The sequence below is a fragment of the Myxocyprinus asiaticus genome, chromosome 16 (genome assembly GCF_019703515.2).
Source record: "Myxocyprinus asiaticus isolate MX2 ecotype Aquarium Trade chromosome 16, UBuf_Myxa_2, whole genome shotgun sequence".
In the NCBI taxonomy this organism is placed as follows: domain Eukaryota; kingdom Metazoa; phylum Chordata; class Actinopteri; order Cypriniformes; family Catostomidae; genus Myxocyprinus; species Myxocyprinus asiaticus.
In genome coordinates this window covers 34543227-34556852 of record NC_059359.1, presented here as the reverse complement: position 1 = coordinate 34556852, position 13626 = coordinate 34543227, and the positions used below count along the sequence as shown (strand labels likewise).

General features: G+C 39.0%; 1 protein-coding gene across 1 annotated transcript in view; it reads right to left on the bottom strand.

Moving 5' to 3' along the window:
- Positions 1–8793: 8793 nt before the first annotated feature.
- LOC127454268 (carboxypeptidase Q-like) overlaps positions 8794–13626 on the bottom strand; it is a 57582-nt gene continuing 52749 nt past the window's right edge. The window contains exon 8 of the mRNA XM_051721358.1: positions 8794–9683. Within this exon, the coding sequence (XP_051577318.1) occupies positions 9523–9683 (161 nt within the window). The 3' untranslated portion in view covers positions 8794–9522. The remainder of the gene's footprint in view (positions 9684–13626) is intronic.

Here is a 13626-nt window from a genome sequence, read left to right as displayed (position 1 = left end):
CTCATTGGTTTGTCAAGTATCTATTTTCAATAGTTCAATTCTTCAATTCTTTCACACTTCCTTATACAGTATGTGCCGATTTTATTCAGCTAAGAAATAATGAGGATAAAGATTAATGTCTAGAAATAAGGGAACTTTTTTTATCTAAAGAAACTTGACTCCATTTAAACCATTTTCATGTTTCCTTACCAGTTCTACAGCTGATGCCAAAAAATCCCAAAACATGCAAAGTTACTAAACTCTGGGAAACAAAATACAGCTAAACATTCTCAAAGAAAGTTGACAGAAATTATATCTGGAGGCAAGCACAGCAGAATTACCTCCATACTTAAATGTGTCAATCAAACTGGGTGTTTTGAATGTTTGGAAATTAGGTGAAAAAATGAAAAATGAGATTATTGAGTCGCCGAATTTCGTTGGCAGCCACAGCTGAACTTCATCTCCAGCTATAACAAATCTCACAGGAAACAGAAGTGATCAATCTGACTGATAGCAGTTGCCCTGACAACACAAAAGAAAAACAATTGAGTAATACCTTAAGTTTAGTGCCTTATGTCCATTCCACTGAAATATGCTGAAATAAATAATCTATTCAAAGGGGTTGATCCAACTGGGGAAAGTAGTCTTAAATTGCTCAGATTGGATACATATGAGATGACGGATTTCATTTTTTCCAGTCACATGTCACATGAGAAATGCTTCAGTTAAAATAAGTGGAGTATAGGCTTGTATTTTAAATATCAAGTCTTTAGCCTTCCAGAGACATGGCTTGTCTCTGATTTTTGGCCATAAATGTATCAAGTAAATAAAAAGCAACCTAGCCTCATAATGAATGTTACTACAACTACATTTTTGCAAACTGTGTTTTACATGCTGCATTTCGCTGCAGTTTCCTGGTGCTACAACAACTGTGTTTATTCACTTTCACACAAATCACAGGTTCAGCGGCTAATTATAACTTTATAAACACTTACTTTTCACACTGTTACTCACACACTGCTCTGTTATGGCACCGAAACACTTTTACTATAGTTTAAAAAAACGATACATTCGAATGTATGTATTACATACATGTATTAATAAATGTATTACAGATTCACATACATTTACATACATATTTCAACATGATTAGCTTGTGCGTTAGCTCACCTGATAGAGTGTTGGACTTAGGACTTGGAAGGCAGAGCCTCGAGAACAGCCAAACACATAAGCTGACACAAGTCAAAGAAGCCAAAAGTTTCGTTGAAGCAACATAAAATGACGTGGTTGCTTCAGAAAATGTGCTTTTCATGTCACATTTGTTTAGGCGTTGGTTTAGGGTAAGGATGTTTGTTTTGCTTACCTCTCATTTGCTTTTACAACAAATGTAAAAGCAATTGTGCCCCGATGGACATTTCACTGGGAAACAGCAAAAAATGTAATTAAGCATATAATTTAGCTTTGCAACAATGTTGCCATGGTCACATATTGTTCATGAGATCAGGCTGATAAAAATGATTAGCTAACCATAGTCTGGACAGAGAACTGTGGTGATGGAAAAAAAAAACCATAACTGTGTCAACAACGAGAACAGTTCAGTTTAAACAGTAACAAAACTAAGAATAGTTTTAAATTGATTAATGTTAATAATTACTTTTAGTAATTTTCCACTAAATAACATATTTCTGCTCCTTTAACATGATCATTAATTTTGTGCATACTGAAACCCAGAACAAGGCTTTGCATAACATGTCTATAACCTATAACCTGTGTCCTCATTCACATTGACAGCATGATCAAATGCTGGAAGTTTTAGGAGAGCTCTTCAGTTTCAGTTTGCCAATTAAAAGAGATCTACATTTAGCCTGAAGGCATCCAGCTCCAAAGAGATGCTTGGTTCCCAAAACTGTCCAACAACTATCTGAATTAATGGCAGTAACACAGACATGCGGTGACTTAATTTCCTGTACAGAATCAGACTCGCACACAAACAAAAAGTTGCTAAATAATGGCAGTTATGCAGACTTGTAGTGACTTCGTTTCCTGTGGGGAATCAAACCCAGAATCAAATACAGACTTGCTTACAGATAAACCAATTTGTTGTTGCTTTAATCCAAAATTGCCGCTATGGACATTATCTAAATGGATCTTCATTATAATGAGTTTTTGTCTAGAAATATTTGTGTCTGTCTCTATATCTCATTGAGATTGGTGATGGTGTTAAAGGCATAGATCACTCAAAAAATTAAACGTCTGTCATCATTTACTTACCCTCATGTCGTTTCATGGAACACCAAAAGAGGAACTTAGAAGCACGTCTGAGCTGCTCCATACAATGAAAGTGAAAGGGGAACAGGAGCTACCAAGCTCACAAAAAGACAAAAAAGCATAAAAGTAGTCCATATGACTCATGCACTATAATCCAATTTTTTAAGCCATACAATAGATTTTTGCGAGGAACAGACTGAAAAGTTGTTATTTTTAACCAATCTCTTGACAAATCATAAAAATAAGTACGAGATGGCGAAATCGTAAAAAAAAAAAACAGTACTGTACATGTTGGCTCATACAAAAATGTACGACTTTTACTCCCACAGAGAAAAATAAATGAAACAAAGAACAATGTTTGAATTATTTTAACCCCTAACCCAAACCATACATTTCACTATGATTTTAATTGGAAAATAACTTTTGTGTTCCATGGAAAAAAGAAAACATCAGGGTTAGGATTGAGAAAAAGGAAGCATATTACAGGTTATTGACATACATCAGTCATTTGTAGTGTATACTAAATATGGAATGAACCAAATTTGTTCACAGATGTTTCCTTTCTTAAACCAAACTGTTGGACAGGATGCTGGTTAGAATTTGATGCCTGTATTGTATCAATTTGAAAGTACCATTTCGAGTTATCTTGAGACTATGTTGTGCGTTATTTTCTTGCCTTGAAATACTCGCTGGACAGTTTTGTTGTATAGAAATTGAAGCTTGGACATTCTGTTATCATTTAAGAATGTACCATAGTCTGGGCATCCATTTTTAATTTAACAGGAATGAAAATGAGAAACATACAGTCTGTTGAATTAGCTGTTCATTTTTGTGTACTCTGGTGTTGAGATCAGCCGATTAAACATAGAAGAAAAATGTAATTCCAAATCAATTCCAGTGGACAAAAGACTAGGTTGTGAGAGCATATGTTGTGAAAATTAGATATGATTAATACATTAAGGCTATACAACCTATTGGATGGACTGGAAGTTTTTTTTTCCCTCACAGCCTTTTTTATATTTGCATCAAATTACCCTGACAACCATCCATACTTTAAGACACACCATCCTTCACTATCTTCTCCTTAACCATCTTGGCTTTATTTTAGGTCTCCTCTATTACTCTGACATACTATTTGGTGAGTTTAAATAAAGATGTCCTACCGCAAAGCTTGGTGGAAAGGGACAAGCAGTTTATTCTATAAATAAAGCATGATGGGTGGGCATCATGCTCTATAATCCTATGTAAAGTAGGTGACTCTATGGAACTTTAATTTGGTTTGTGTACTTATGGACTAATTTGTGTTCAGTGTAGGTAAATGGAGGAAATGGTGGCCTTTCCCACGATCCTCCAACTCATTACACCCAACAATCTCAGATGAAACATATAAAATAGGTTGTGTATGATCAATGGTCCTCACATCACAATGAGTGCTTTTACTTTCCACCATCAGCCATGATCTGTACCGCCATGATCCATTCCATGCATGCTTTTAAGACCAAACCCAAGTGTAGCATTCCAAACAACTGCAAACTGCAAAACTTCGCTTCCACACACTTCAGCGTCTGCAGTCTCTGAGAATGTCAACTGATCATGCCTCCTGCGTCTGGGGCCACGTAGCAGATTGTGCTCTTGGTTTTGTTTTCATAGGCTGTGCGGTTCCCTCACAAATCCTGACATCATTTGCAATAACATACACAAATGCAGCTAAAAGCTTCCAGCTGTTTTTCTTCTCAGCTGAGTAGCCTGACCAATTCTCTCCTACCTGTGAGTTGGAGAAGAAAAAAAACTGCGATACTGCTGCTACTTTTTTACTACCACACCCCATGGTTTGGCTGCACTGTCTAACTTGACTGAGGATCTAATGTTATTCTACAGGCTGAAACAATACAGCAGCTTGGGGTGGGTGGTATGAAAAAAAATCTTGGTCCTAATAAAGTGCCCGATGCTGTTGTAGCCCATCTTCCTCAAGGTTTGGCATGTTGTGCATTCTGAGATGCTATTCTGCTCACTACAGTTGTACAGAGGGGTTATCTGAGTTACTGTAGACTTTTTGCCAGCTCGAACCAATCTGGCCATTCTCTGTTGACCTCGCTCATCAACAAAGAGTTTTCGTCTGCAGAACTGAGATACATTTTTTCCCCCATTCTGATGGTTTATGTGAATATTAACTGAAGCTCCTGACCCGTATCTGCATGATTTTATGCATTGCACTGCTGCCACATGATTGGCTGATTAGATAATCGCATGAATAAGTAGGTGTACAGGTGTACCTAATAATGTGGTCAGTGGGTGTACATGTAAGCCAAAGAAATTGTCTTTCGATAAAGTCTCTGAAATCCCAAGAAAAAGCTTTTATGATGTGGCCTCTAATCTGAGGTCCAAGAGGATGTAAAGGCAGCCTTGGGAAATGCCTGCATCATTTTTCAGTTCGATCAAAGCCAAGCAAAACCATTGTGGAGTAATTTTTCTTCAGGATACAGGAGAAAATTATTACGTCTATGAGACGGTGAAGGTCAAGATTGGAGCAAGCACCACTTAAGTACAAGCAGGTCTTCTCTTTGAAGAAAAATGGCCTATTACTATTTTCTGTCCTACTAACCCAAACGTATCTGGGTAATTTTGTTTATAGAAAAAAAAAAAAAGTGTAAAAGTAACAAAGCAACAAAAAAAAAAAAGACAAGTGTAAAAGTTAGATCCCACGAAACAGTCACTCTATTCTCCAAAGCCTCTGACATTTCTGTCAGTGAAACATGTGCATTCAAGATGCTTTTATGATTCAAGATTAAGTCAAGACTGTAGAAACACTGTGGTTCTGAGGCCGATTTACTTCAAATCAAGCTGTCACAGAAACAAGAACTTGTTTTATGTAATTGAAAACCAGACATTAAGTACAGTCTCACATGTGCACAAGCACATACAGTGTACACAGAAAACAATGAGGATGTAAGCATACAACTACACTTCCTTTGCCTGATAAACTGATAAACAACACTTTCAATGTCTATGAACTAGTCTGGGCACTACACAACAAAAACTTCCATCACAGACATGTAATTAATCTTCCGTCAGCAAACTGCCTGAAAATAACAAATCCAGATTACACCAAATAACTAGTGAAGTGTGTCTGTAGCAAATCCCTTAGTTCCAGGGAATGAGGAAGCGGGACACGGCGTACTTTGTTCCAATAAGGCAGTCTTTATATAACAAAAATCCTTACTTTTCAGTGGAACACTTCCCAAAACACACACTCACACACAGCTTGAAGCTCGGCTCTCTCTCTCTTCTGCAGCCATCTCCTCCCCTTTTATCTCAGTGTCAAAGCTCACTGGGAATACAAACAGGTGTTAGCACAGGTGTAAGTCCTTAACCACTCAGCTTTCCCGGACCTCACTCTCCACAGATCGGTGCTCGATGACACCCCCGCCTCCACATACCCCACCGCTGATTTATCAGTTTGAGAACGCACTTGTCCATGACCCAAGTGGAAACCCAGGTACCGTACTTCCACCCATCCAATTGCACACTTCTTCGGATTCGCTTTGAGTCCCACCCATCTCAGCGATCTCAGGATGGCCCTCAGATGCTGGATATGCCGCTGCCAATCATTGCTATAAATAATTATATCATCCAGGTAGGCAGCAGCTTATGCAGCATGCGGGCGGAGGATTTTGTCCATGAGTCGCTGAAAAGCAGCCGGGACCCCAAACAAACCGAACGGAAGGGTAACGAATTGGTGTAAGCCAAACAGAGTGGAAAAGGCTGTTTTTTTCCTCGGGACATGGGAGTCAAAGGTATCTGCCAATATCACTTTGTTAAATCCAGTGTTGAATAAAAGCGAGCTGCACCTAACCAATCAATGTGAGGCATTGGGTACGTGTCGAATTTACACACCATGTTAACTCTTCTATAGTCCAAACAAAACCGGACCGTCCTGTCGGACTTCGGTACCAAAACCACCGGGCTGGCCCAGTCACTTTGGGACTACTCAATCACACCCATATCGAGAATGGACGCGAGTTCTTCCCAGACCACTTTTTTCTGGTGTTCTGGAAACCAATAGAGGTGGGAATGTACCACCACTCCTGGAGTCATCTCAATGTGGTGTTCTATGAGGTTCGTACGACTGGGTAGAGACAAAAACACGTCGGAAAACTCCTTTTGCAACCTGGCAACCTCATTGACTTGGGACAGTGAGAGGTGGTCTCCACAGGGAACAGGGTAGTTTGATGGGTGGTTTTTGATTCCACCTCCAGACCTAACTCCGCCATCTCTGGAACGATCTTCGCCAAAGCCACGGGTCCCACCTCTCTCCATGGATTTTGGAGATTCAGGTGTTAAATTTGCTGTCCTCCGCCTATCCATTCGTTTTATCTCATAGTCGACTTCCCTAACTCGCCGTGTGACCTCAAAAGGCCCTTGCCACTTGGCTAACAATTTAGAGCTTGATGTGGGTAATAACATGAGGACCTTCTCTTCCTGTGAGAATTCCTGTAGCTGAGTGCCCCTGTTATACGGACGGGACTGCCGTTCCTGGGCCTGGAGCAAATTCTCCTGTGTTAGTTGACCCAATGTGTGGAGTTTTGCTCTCAGGTCCAGAACGTATTGAATTTCGTTCTTACTCTCTGAAGGTCCCTCCTCCCAATTTTCCCTCAGAACATTTAGGATGCCCCAAGGCTTGTGGTCATAAAGTAATTCAAAGGGGGAAAACCCCGTAGAAGCTTTTGGGACCTCTCATACTGCAAATAACAGGGGTTCTAGCCACTTATCACAATTCCGCATGTCCTCGTGTACGAACTTCCGAACCATATTTTTAAGGGTCCGATTAAATCGCTCAACCAGGCCAAAAAGTTCACTGAGTCTATGTGACATAAACGAGGTACCCTGATCAGTTATCATCTCTTTAGGGATCCCAACTCTGGAGATAATTTTAAAGAGTACTTCCGCAACACTACATGCTGAAATGTTGCACAGGGGCACTGCTTCAGGGTATCGCATTGCATAATCCAGCAAGACTAATACAAAGTGATGCCCCCGTGCCGTCCGTTCTAATGGCCTGACGAGGCCCATGCCAATTCTTTCAAAGGGGACATCAATCAATGGAAGAGGGCGCAATGGCCGGTGGATTCACCAATTGACATTTGCGACATGCAGCACACTGAAACGGTTCAGTGTCTTATCTTGCCCTGAATGTCCTGCCATCTAATTATAATGAGCCACCCGGAAGACCATTTCTGGATTAACAACTGGGTTGTATCTGCTTTTGATTGACTGTCCTGTGTCACTCAATACAACCTATCTTTAATAACTGAAAAGTAGGGATAGGAGAGCGCAACACCGGGCTGAAGCTTTTGACCATCAATTACTCTCACTTGGTCAAAGGTGTGCCTGAGAGACTCGTCTCTTGTCTGCGGGAGGGGCAGAGCCCTCACTACCCTCTGGGTTTCCCTGATGTGGAGCTGATGTTGACGGCTCAGGCAACACCTCCCCAGTCAGTGCTACTCAAATCATACACCGGATTACCCTGTTGCAGGACCCATCTGCACACATTCCCCTTAAAATGTCTTGAAACGCTGGCCAATTCGTACCAAAATCAGCGGATGGGTGAGGCGGCGACTAACCCCTGCCTCTATTCTATGTTTTTGTCGCAGCGCTGACAGTGCTGTTTGGGGTTACGGCCAACCCAATGCAGGATGGCTCGTTTCAGGTCCGAGTACTCCAGCAGGCTTGTGACAGGCAGCTGTGTGATCTGAGGCACAGTAGGCGTGGTCAGGGTTGCTGATGGAGTACCCCCCTGTGGCAGCAAGCTCCAGATCACCTGTCGGTCCTCTGCCTGGGTTTGCATCAGGGCCTGGAACCGTTGTTCCCATTCCGACTCCAGCTCCAGGGGGACCTGATGTTGCATCTGGTGGATGCCAGTGAGGGTTTTGACAATCTCGGCCAGCAGCGAGGACTCCATGACGCGATCTTCCTCTTTCCCGGGTCCCGGGTTTTGGCACCACTGTAGCAAGTCCCTTAATTCCAGTGAATCGGGAAGCGGGAGATGGTGTACTTCATTATAATTATTTAACAAAATCTTCGCTTTTCATTGGAACACTTTCCAAATCACACACACACACACAGCTTTTATCTCTGTGTCACAGCTCACTGGGAATACAAACAGGTGTTAGCACAGGTGTAAATCCTTAAACACTCAGCTTTCCCGGACCTCACTCTCCACATATCAGCGCTTGATTACACCCCCGCCTCCACAGTGTCCTTCTTCTATCTGTTCTTCTATCCCAACTTCATATGCAGAGACATGTATATGTAAGCAATTCATAGTTTGATTTTTCCAAAAAGTGTAAACACTGTTGCATTTGCGTTGGGTCTATCCCAAAAAAAAAACAAAAACAAAAAAACATAATAATCAGTATGTTTGCAATTCCGTATGGTGACATTAGATATTTCTCACTTTAGTTCCAGGATTAATCTTATTGAAGCTAATAAATTATGCTAATTTTAAAAACCACCTTACAAAGAAAGGTCTGAGACTATATATTTTTTATTACGTTTAGTTTTGAAACCAGTTAATCACAATTCATTTATCTGAAAGCACTTTTTGATTGTAACTGATGAAAAACAAGACTAATAGCAGGATTTTTCCACTTTAATATGATGGAGCTGTATAACATTACTGTAATGAAGACAAATCCTAGCATGGTGCTTTCAAATCTGAACAATTGCTTGATATATTCTTCTGTAAAAACATGGGTTATGGCATATCCATTACCTCATGATCACATGTTTGCTTTTTAGGAAAGAGGAACAGGGCTCTTAGTTTCCATGGGGAAGTCATGTAGCTCTGATGACTAATTCTTATTCAGTGAAATTTTAGTGGAATATGACAGCATAGGAGCATCACTCTGTTTATTGCTGTTTACATGAAATTGTGAAACCAAGCAAAGATTCCTCAACTTAATAATAGCCTTAGATGACTGTAAGAGTGACTAAGCAGTGCTTTATTCATAGTATTTTACATACATTTATTTTACAGCATAATCTGCTTGAATCCTATCTTAAATCATAGATTTAGATCGCTGCCTTTCTTTTACAGTATAAAAGAAAATACACAACAGAAAATAAAACAAGAACATTAAAAAAGAAATAAAACAGTAGTATATACAGTACATGCATGATAATGGCATGATGAGGAAGGCATTTGAGGTTAAAAAGTCAAATTGCAAAAACAGCTGACTGAGAGTGGTTTGTTCTGCCATTTTTTTAAGTGACTTACTATCTGGGGAGCATCTCCTCCAGGTCAGCCACCACGTAGGCCACTACAGCCCACAGAGCAGAACACAGGTTCATCTCCTTTGGGTTCTGGATGCTCATCGTATCCCCTTCACTGTGGTGGAACCAGAAGTATCTCTGGTCTGCAGTGTGCAGGCTGGTACCTAAAAGAGAGACAGTGTAGGGAGCTGATGTGGAGTTATTGGTGTGAATATTGTCATCTGCCTTTGAATATTAAATATTGATGGGTCTTATTTCTGGTCTCTAACAGAGATAATGCATTATATAAATCATGTACTTCTTTTAGTTTAGACAGTGTGGGACAATGCAGAAAAAACAAGTTTCTAGTGAGAAGCAATTTTCCTGTCCACACTGGACATGAAGCTGCTGCACACGTGACAGAATCACGGCCAATCAGAAGATATTTGCTGTTTAATGTACAGTTCTGTGGGGAGGGATTTTGGACCAATGAGATTTCACGGTGCCACAGGAAAATAAATCAAGTGTAGCGATTGACAAAATGTGTTTTATTGCGGTCTGTTAAGACAAAAACAAAGTCGAAGGGATAGCTTTTATTGCTTTGCATTTGGTAAGGAAATGATGTTAGGCCTGTTTCACACTGCACACGAAAGCAGTGCTTTACTTAGCAGCGCATTTTTTATTTAATTATATATTTTTTTTGCTGTCCATATTAACAGCCGCGACAGTGAATTTCAGCAGAAACTACAGCAAAAATGCACTACAAACAAAGATTTTCTGTATAGATCTGCAGCTTTGTGTATGCACTACTTTGGCATGCGGTGTGAAACAGGCGTTAGTCTTAAAGGGACAGTTCACCCCAAGATTAAAATTCTCTCATCATTTACTCACCCTCATGCCATCCCAGATGTGTATGACTTTCTTCTGCTGAACACAAACAAAGATTTTTTGAAAAATATCTCTACTCTGTAGGGCCAGAATTTGAAGGTCCGAAAATCATATAAAGACAGCATACAAGTAATTCATAAGACTCCAATGGTTGAGAAACAGATCAATATTTAAGTAATTTTTTACTATAAATCTGCACTTTCACTTTCACATTCTTCTTCTTTTGTTTTTGGCAATTCGTATTCATTGTGCATATCGACACCTACTGGGCAGGGAGGAGAATTTATAGTAAAAGGACTTAAATATTGATCTGTTTCTCACCCACATCATATCACTTCTGAAGATAAGGATTTAACCGAGTTGTATGGATTACTTTTATGCTGCCTTTATGTGCTTTTTGGATCTTCAAAATTCTGGCCAACATTTACTTGCATTGTGATGACTTACAGAGACAACCTTAATTTATGTTCAGCAGAAGAAAGAAAGTCATACACATCTGGGATTGCATGATGGTGAACTATCCCTTGTATATTTTGGATGATAAAATACTTTCTCCTTCCCCAAATAATTATTTATCCTATATCATTATATTTGCAATTCCATTTGGTGACACTAATGGTTCAGAAATTGCACACTTCAGTTTTAAAGTCTGCATGGGCTTATTTCCTCTCTGGTAAATCCTGGACTCAAGCCTGGATCTTGGTAGGATCTAGGCCTTGATCCAAGTGCTGCTGATGGAAAGCTGTCCAATATCACATTACATTACACTACATTACATTAACATTCACAAAAATGTCTTCTATTTTCCACTGCAGTCTCATTCTCTTTGTTTAGAGAGGCAATGGAACATGGAGAAAAATAATCCGGCGTGCGTGTGGTTGCAGTTATAGTCTGTTTGCCTGCCATCTAGTTCTGTACTGATTCCATATGTGAACAATCCCCATCCACAAAATTCTTCATTCCCTTTGAAATTCAGGGATGGAGACAAAGTCTTGTTTGACCTTAGAAGGATGCTTGGTGAAGCATTGCTTATTCTCTGCACCACAATCAATAGTATGAGGTGTATGGGGCAATGCACACTACAGGGACCATTCTAAGGGGCAGTGAACTGAAAAAACTGCACAGAGTCAGAGTCTATATTGCTATAGACTTGAGACCACAAACTGAAACCCAACTATTAGTGATGACTGTAGAACATCTAGCTATTTGATCATACAGTGGGGTCCAAAGTCGGAGACTACACTGAAAGGATTTTGAAAAAAAAACAAAAACAAACAAACACACAAATAAAGCTCTTTGAAACATTCTCAAATCATGCTGGAATGACATGGATCATAAGGTTTTGCACGAAATAGTGGAGTCCATGCCAACTTGAGTGCATTTGTTTTATTTATTCCCAATAAAACAAAAGGGGAATATAGCAAATTTTTCAAATCAACTTTTCACTAAAATTGTTATGCTGATAATATAAAATGTAATAAATTGGGGGATGAAAAAAATCACTAGGGGTCTCTGACTTTTGGGATCCACCCACTGTATAATATCCAACAACAAATACAAATAAGAACTGACCAAGCTTCTGCTTTGAGCTTGGTCAAGGGGAAAAACTGAGCAACTTTGATTACACATCAACTGTAGCACAAATTCTTCAGATGGTGAATTTTAAGCTGTGCTGCTCTGTGTAGCTGTGGCTGTTTGGACAGCTGTGCATGTGATTCATTTGTTTAACGTGTTGGCTCTAATGCCAGCAAAGTTTCACTATACATTTCTACATGTCTCCAGCTGCGTTCATTTGTCCTGAGACAGTGCAGTGATGTCACAGTCAATCCATCTGATAACAGTGTGCATTGGAAGAACAACTGATCCTCTTGTGTGACACAGTTCAATGGTGGTTAAAGCAATCAGACTGGTGACTACAGACATTAATGAGATTTAACCATCCCAATGCACAAGTAATTTAATATGATGATGGAAAAAGGCAGTAAGAAGCTGCCATGTGCCTGACTCATCAGAAGAGCAGTAAAAACCGCAAACCCAAATCTGGGATTCAAAATCTAATTTAAACCTAATAATAAACAGACAGTTTTAGGATTATGAAAAATGTCAAACAAATAAATGTTATGATGTAATTAAATATGAAACATTTAGGATTCTGCGCCATTTCTAGGTAATAGACCACTGAAAATGTTAAACCACAGCACTGCAGAGATCTAAATCTACAAATACATTTTCCTCAGGATCAAAGATACTGGCCACATTTTATTATTGTAATAGTGATAGAAAAAATCAACAGTCATAAAATTAGGGAGAGTTCTTCCTGTTTTCTGAGGTCAAAAATATTTAAAGATCCTCTTCATTGCATCTGTCCAAATCTGCTCCCCAGGGTTAACTACTGTACGTAAGCTCTATTCATTTCTGCCAAGTATTCCAGGCTTTTCAGAGAGCTAATTTCACAGATCATTGGTCGAACTCAAACAATTAATGCAGATCATTCAGTCATTAGATTTGTTTGAATGAGATACAAAGAGTGCAAATACAGCACATTACATGTGTATAACACCAGACCATGCATGGCTGTAGAGTTCTAAGCAGAGCGGCAATTAAATAAAGAGGCTTCAAAATTAGGATAAAAGCTACAAAACGTTTGTTAAACTACTATGATAACAGCTAAATTACAGGGTAAAATATTGACATCCACTGATAACCTTGACATGTTCAGGTTAACTACTATCTCCACTAATATTTCAGATATAGGAACCAAAGAAATAATAATGTATTACGCTAAAAACACTGCAAAATTAAAGCAATGGTTATTTGTACCCAATTACAGCTAATTTTTTCCAAATAAAATGTTTTATGACTAACAAAGAAACAAAATCTTTTCATCATTGTTTTATATATATATATATATAATTATGTGGTTTAGTAATAATCAAATAAAGTGCTGCACAACAGAGCATCACTTTAAAAATGAAAACATTGATGAAAACTTCTATTCATATGTAGGTTCAACATAATAATAATAATATTAATAATAATAATAAAATATGTGTTACTAAACACTAGTCATATATTTCTGTTGCAATTTCTTAAATTTCAAAAGCTTTTGTTTTGAATCAAACTTTTATTTTGACGTAAAGGTGTTTCTGGTTCTGTTTTTTGATGGTAGTTTCACACTTCTGGATAAGAAGTTGGTTGTACTGTAAGACAGTGTGATTATTGAAGTGCAAAATGCTGCAA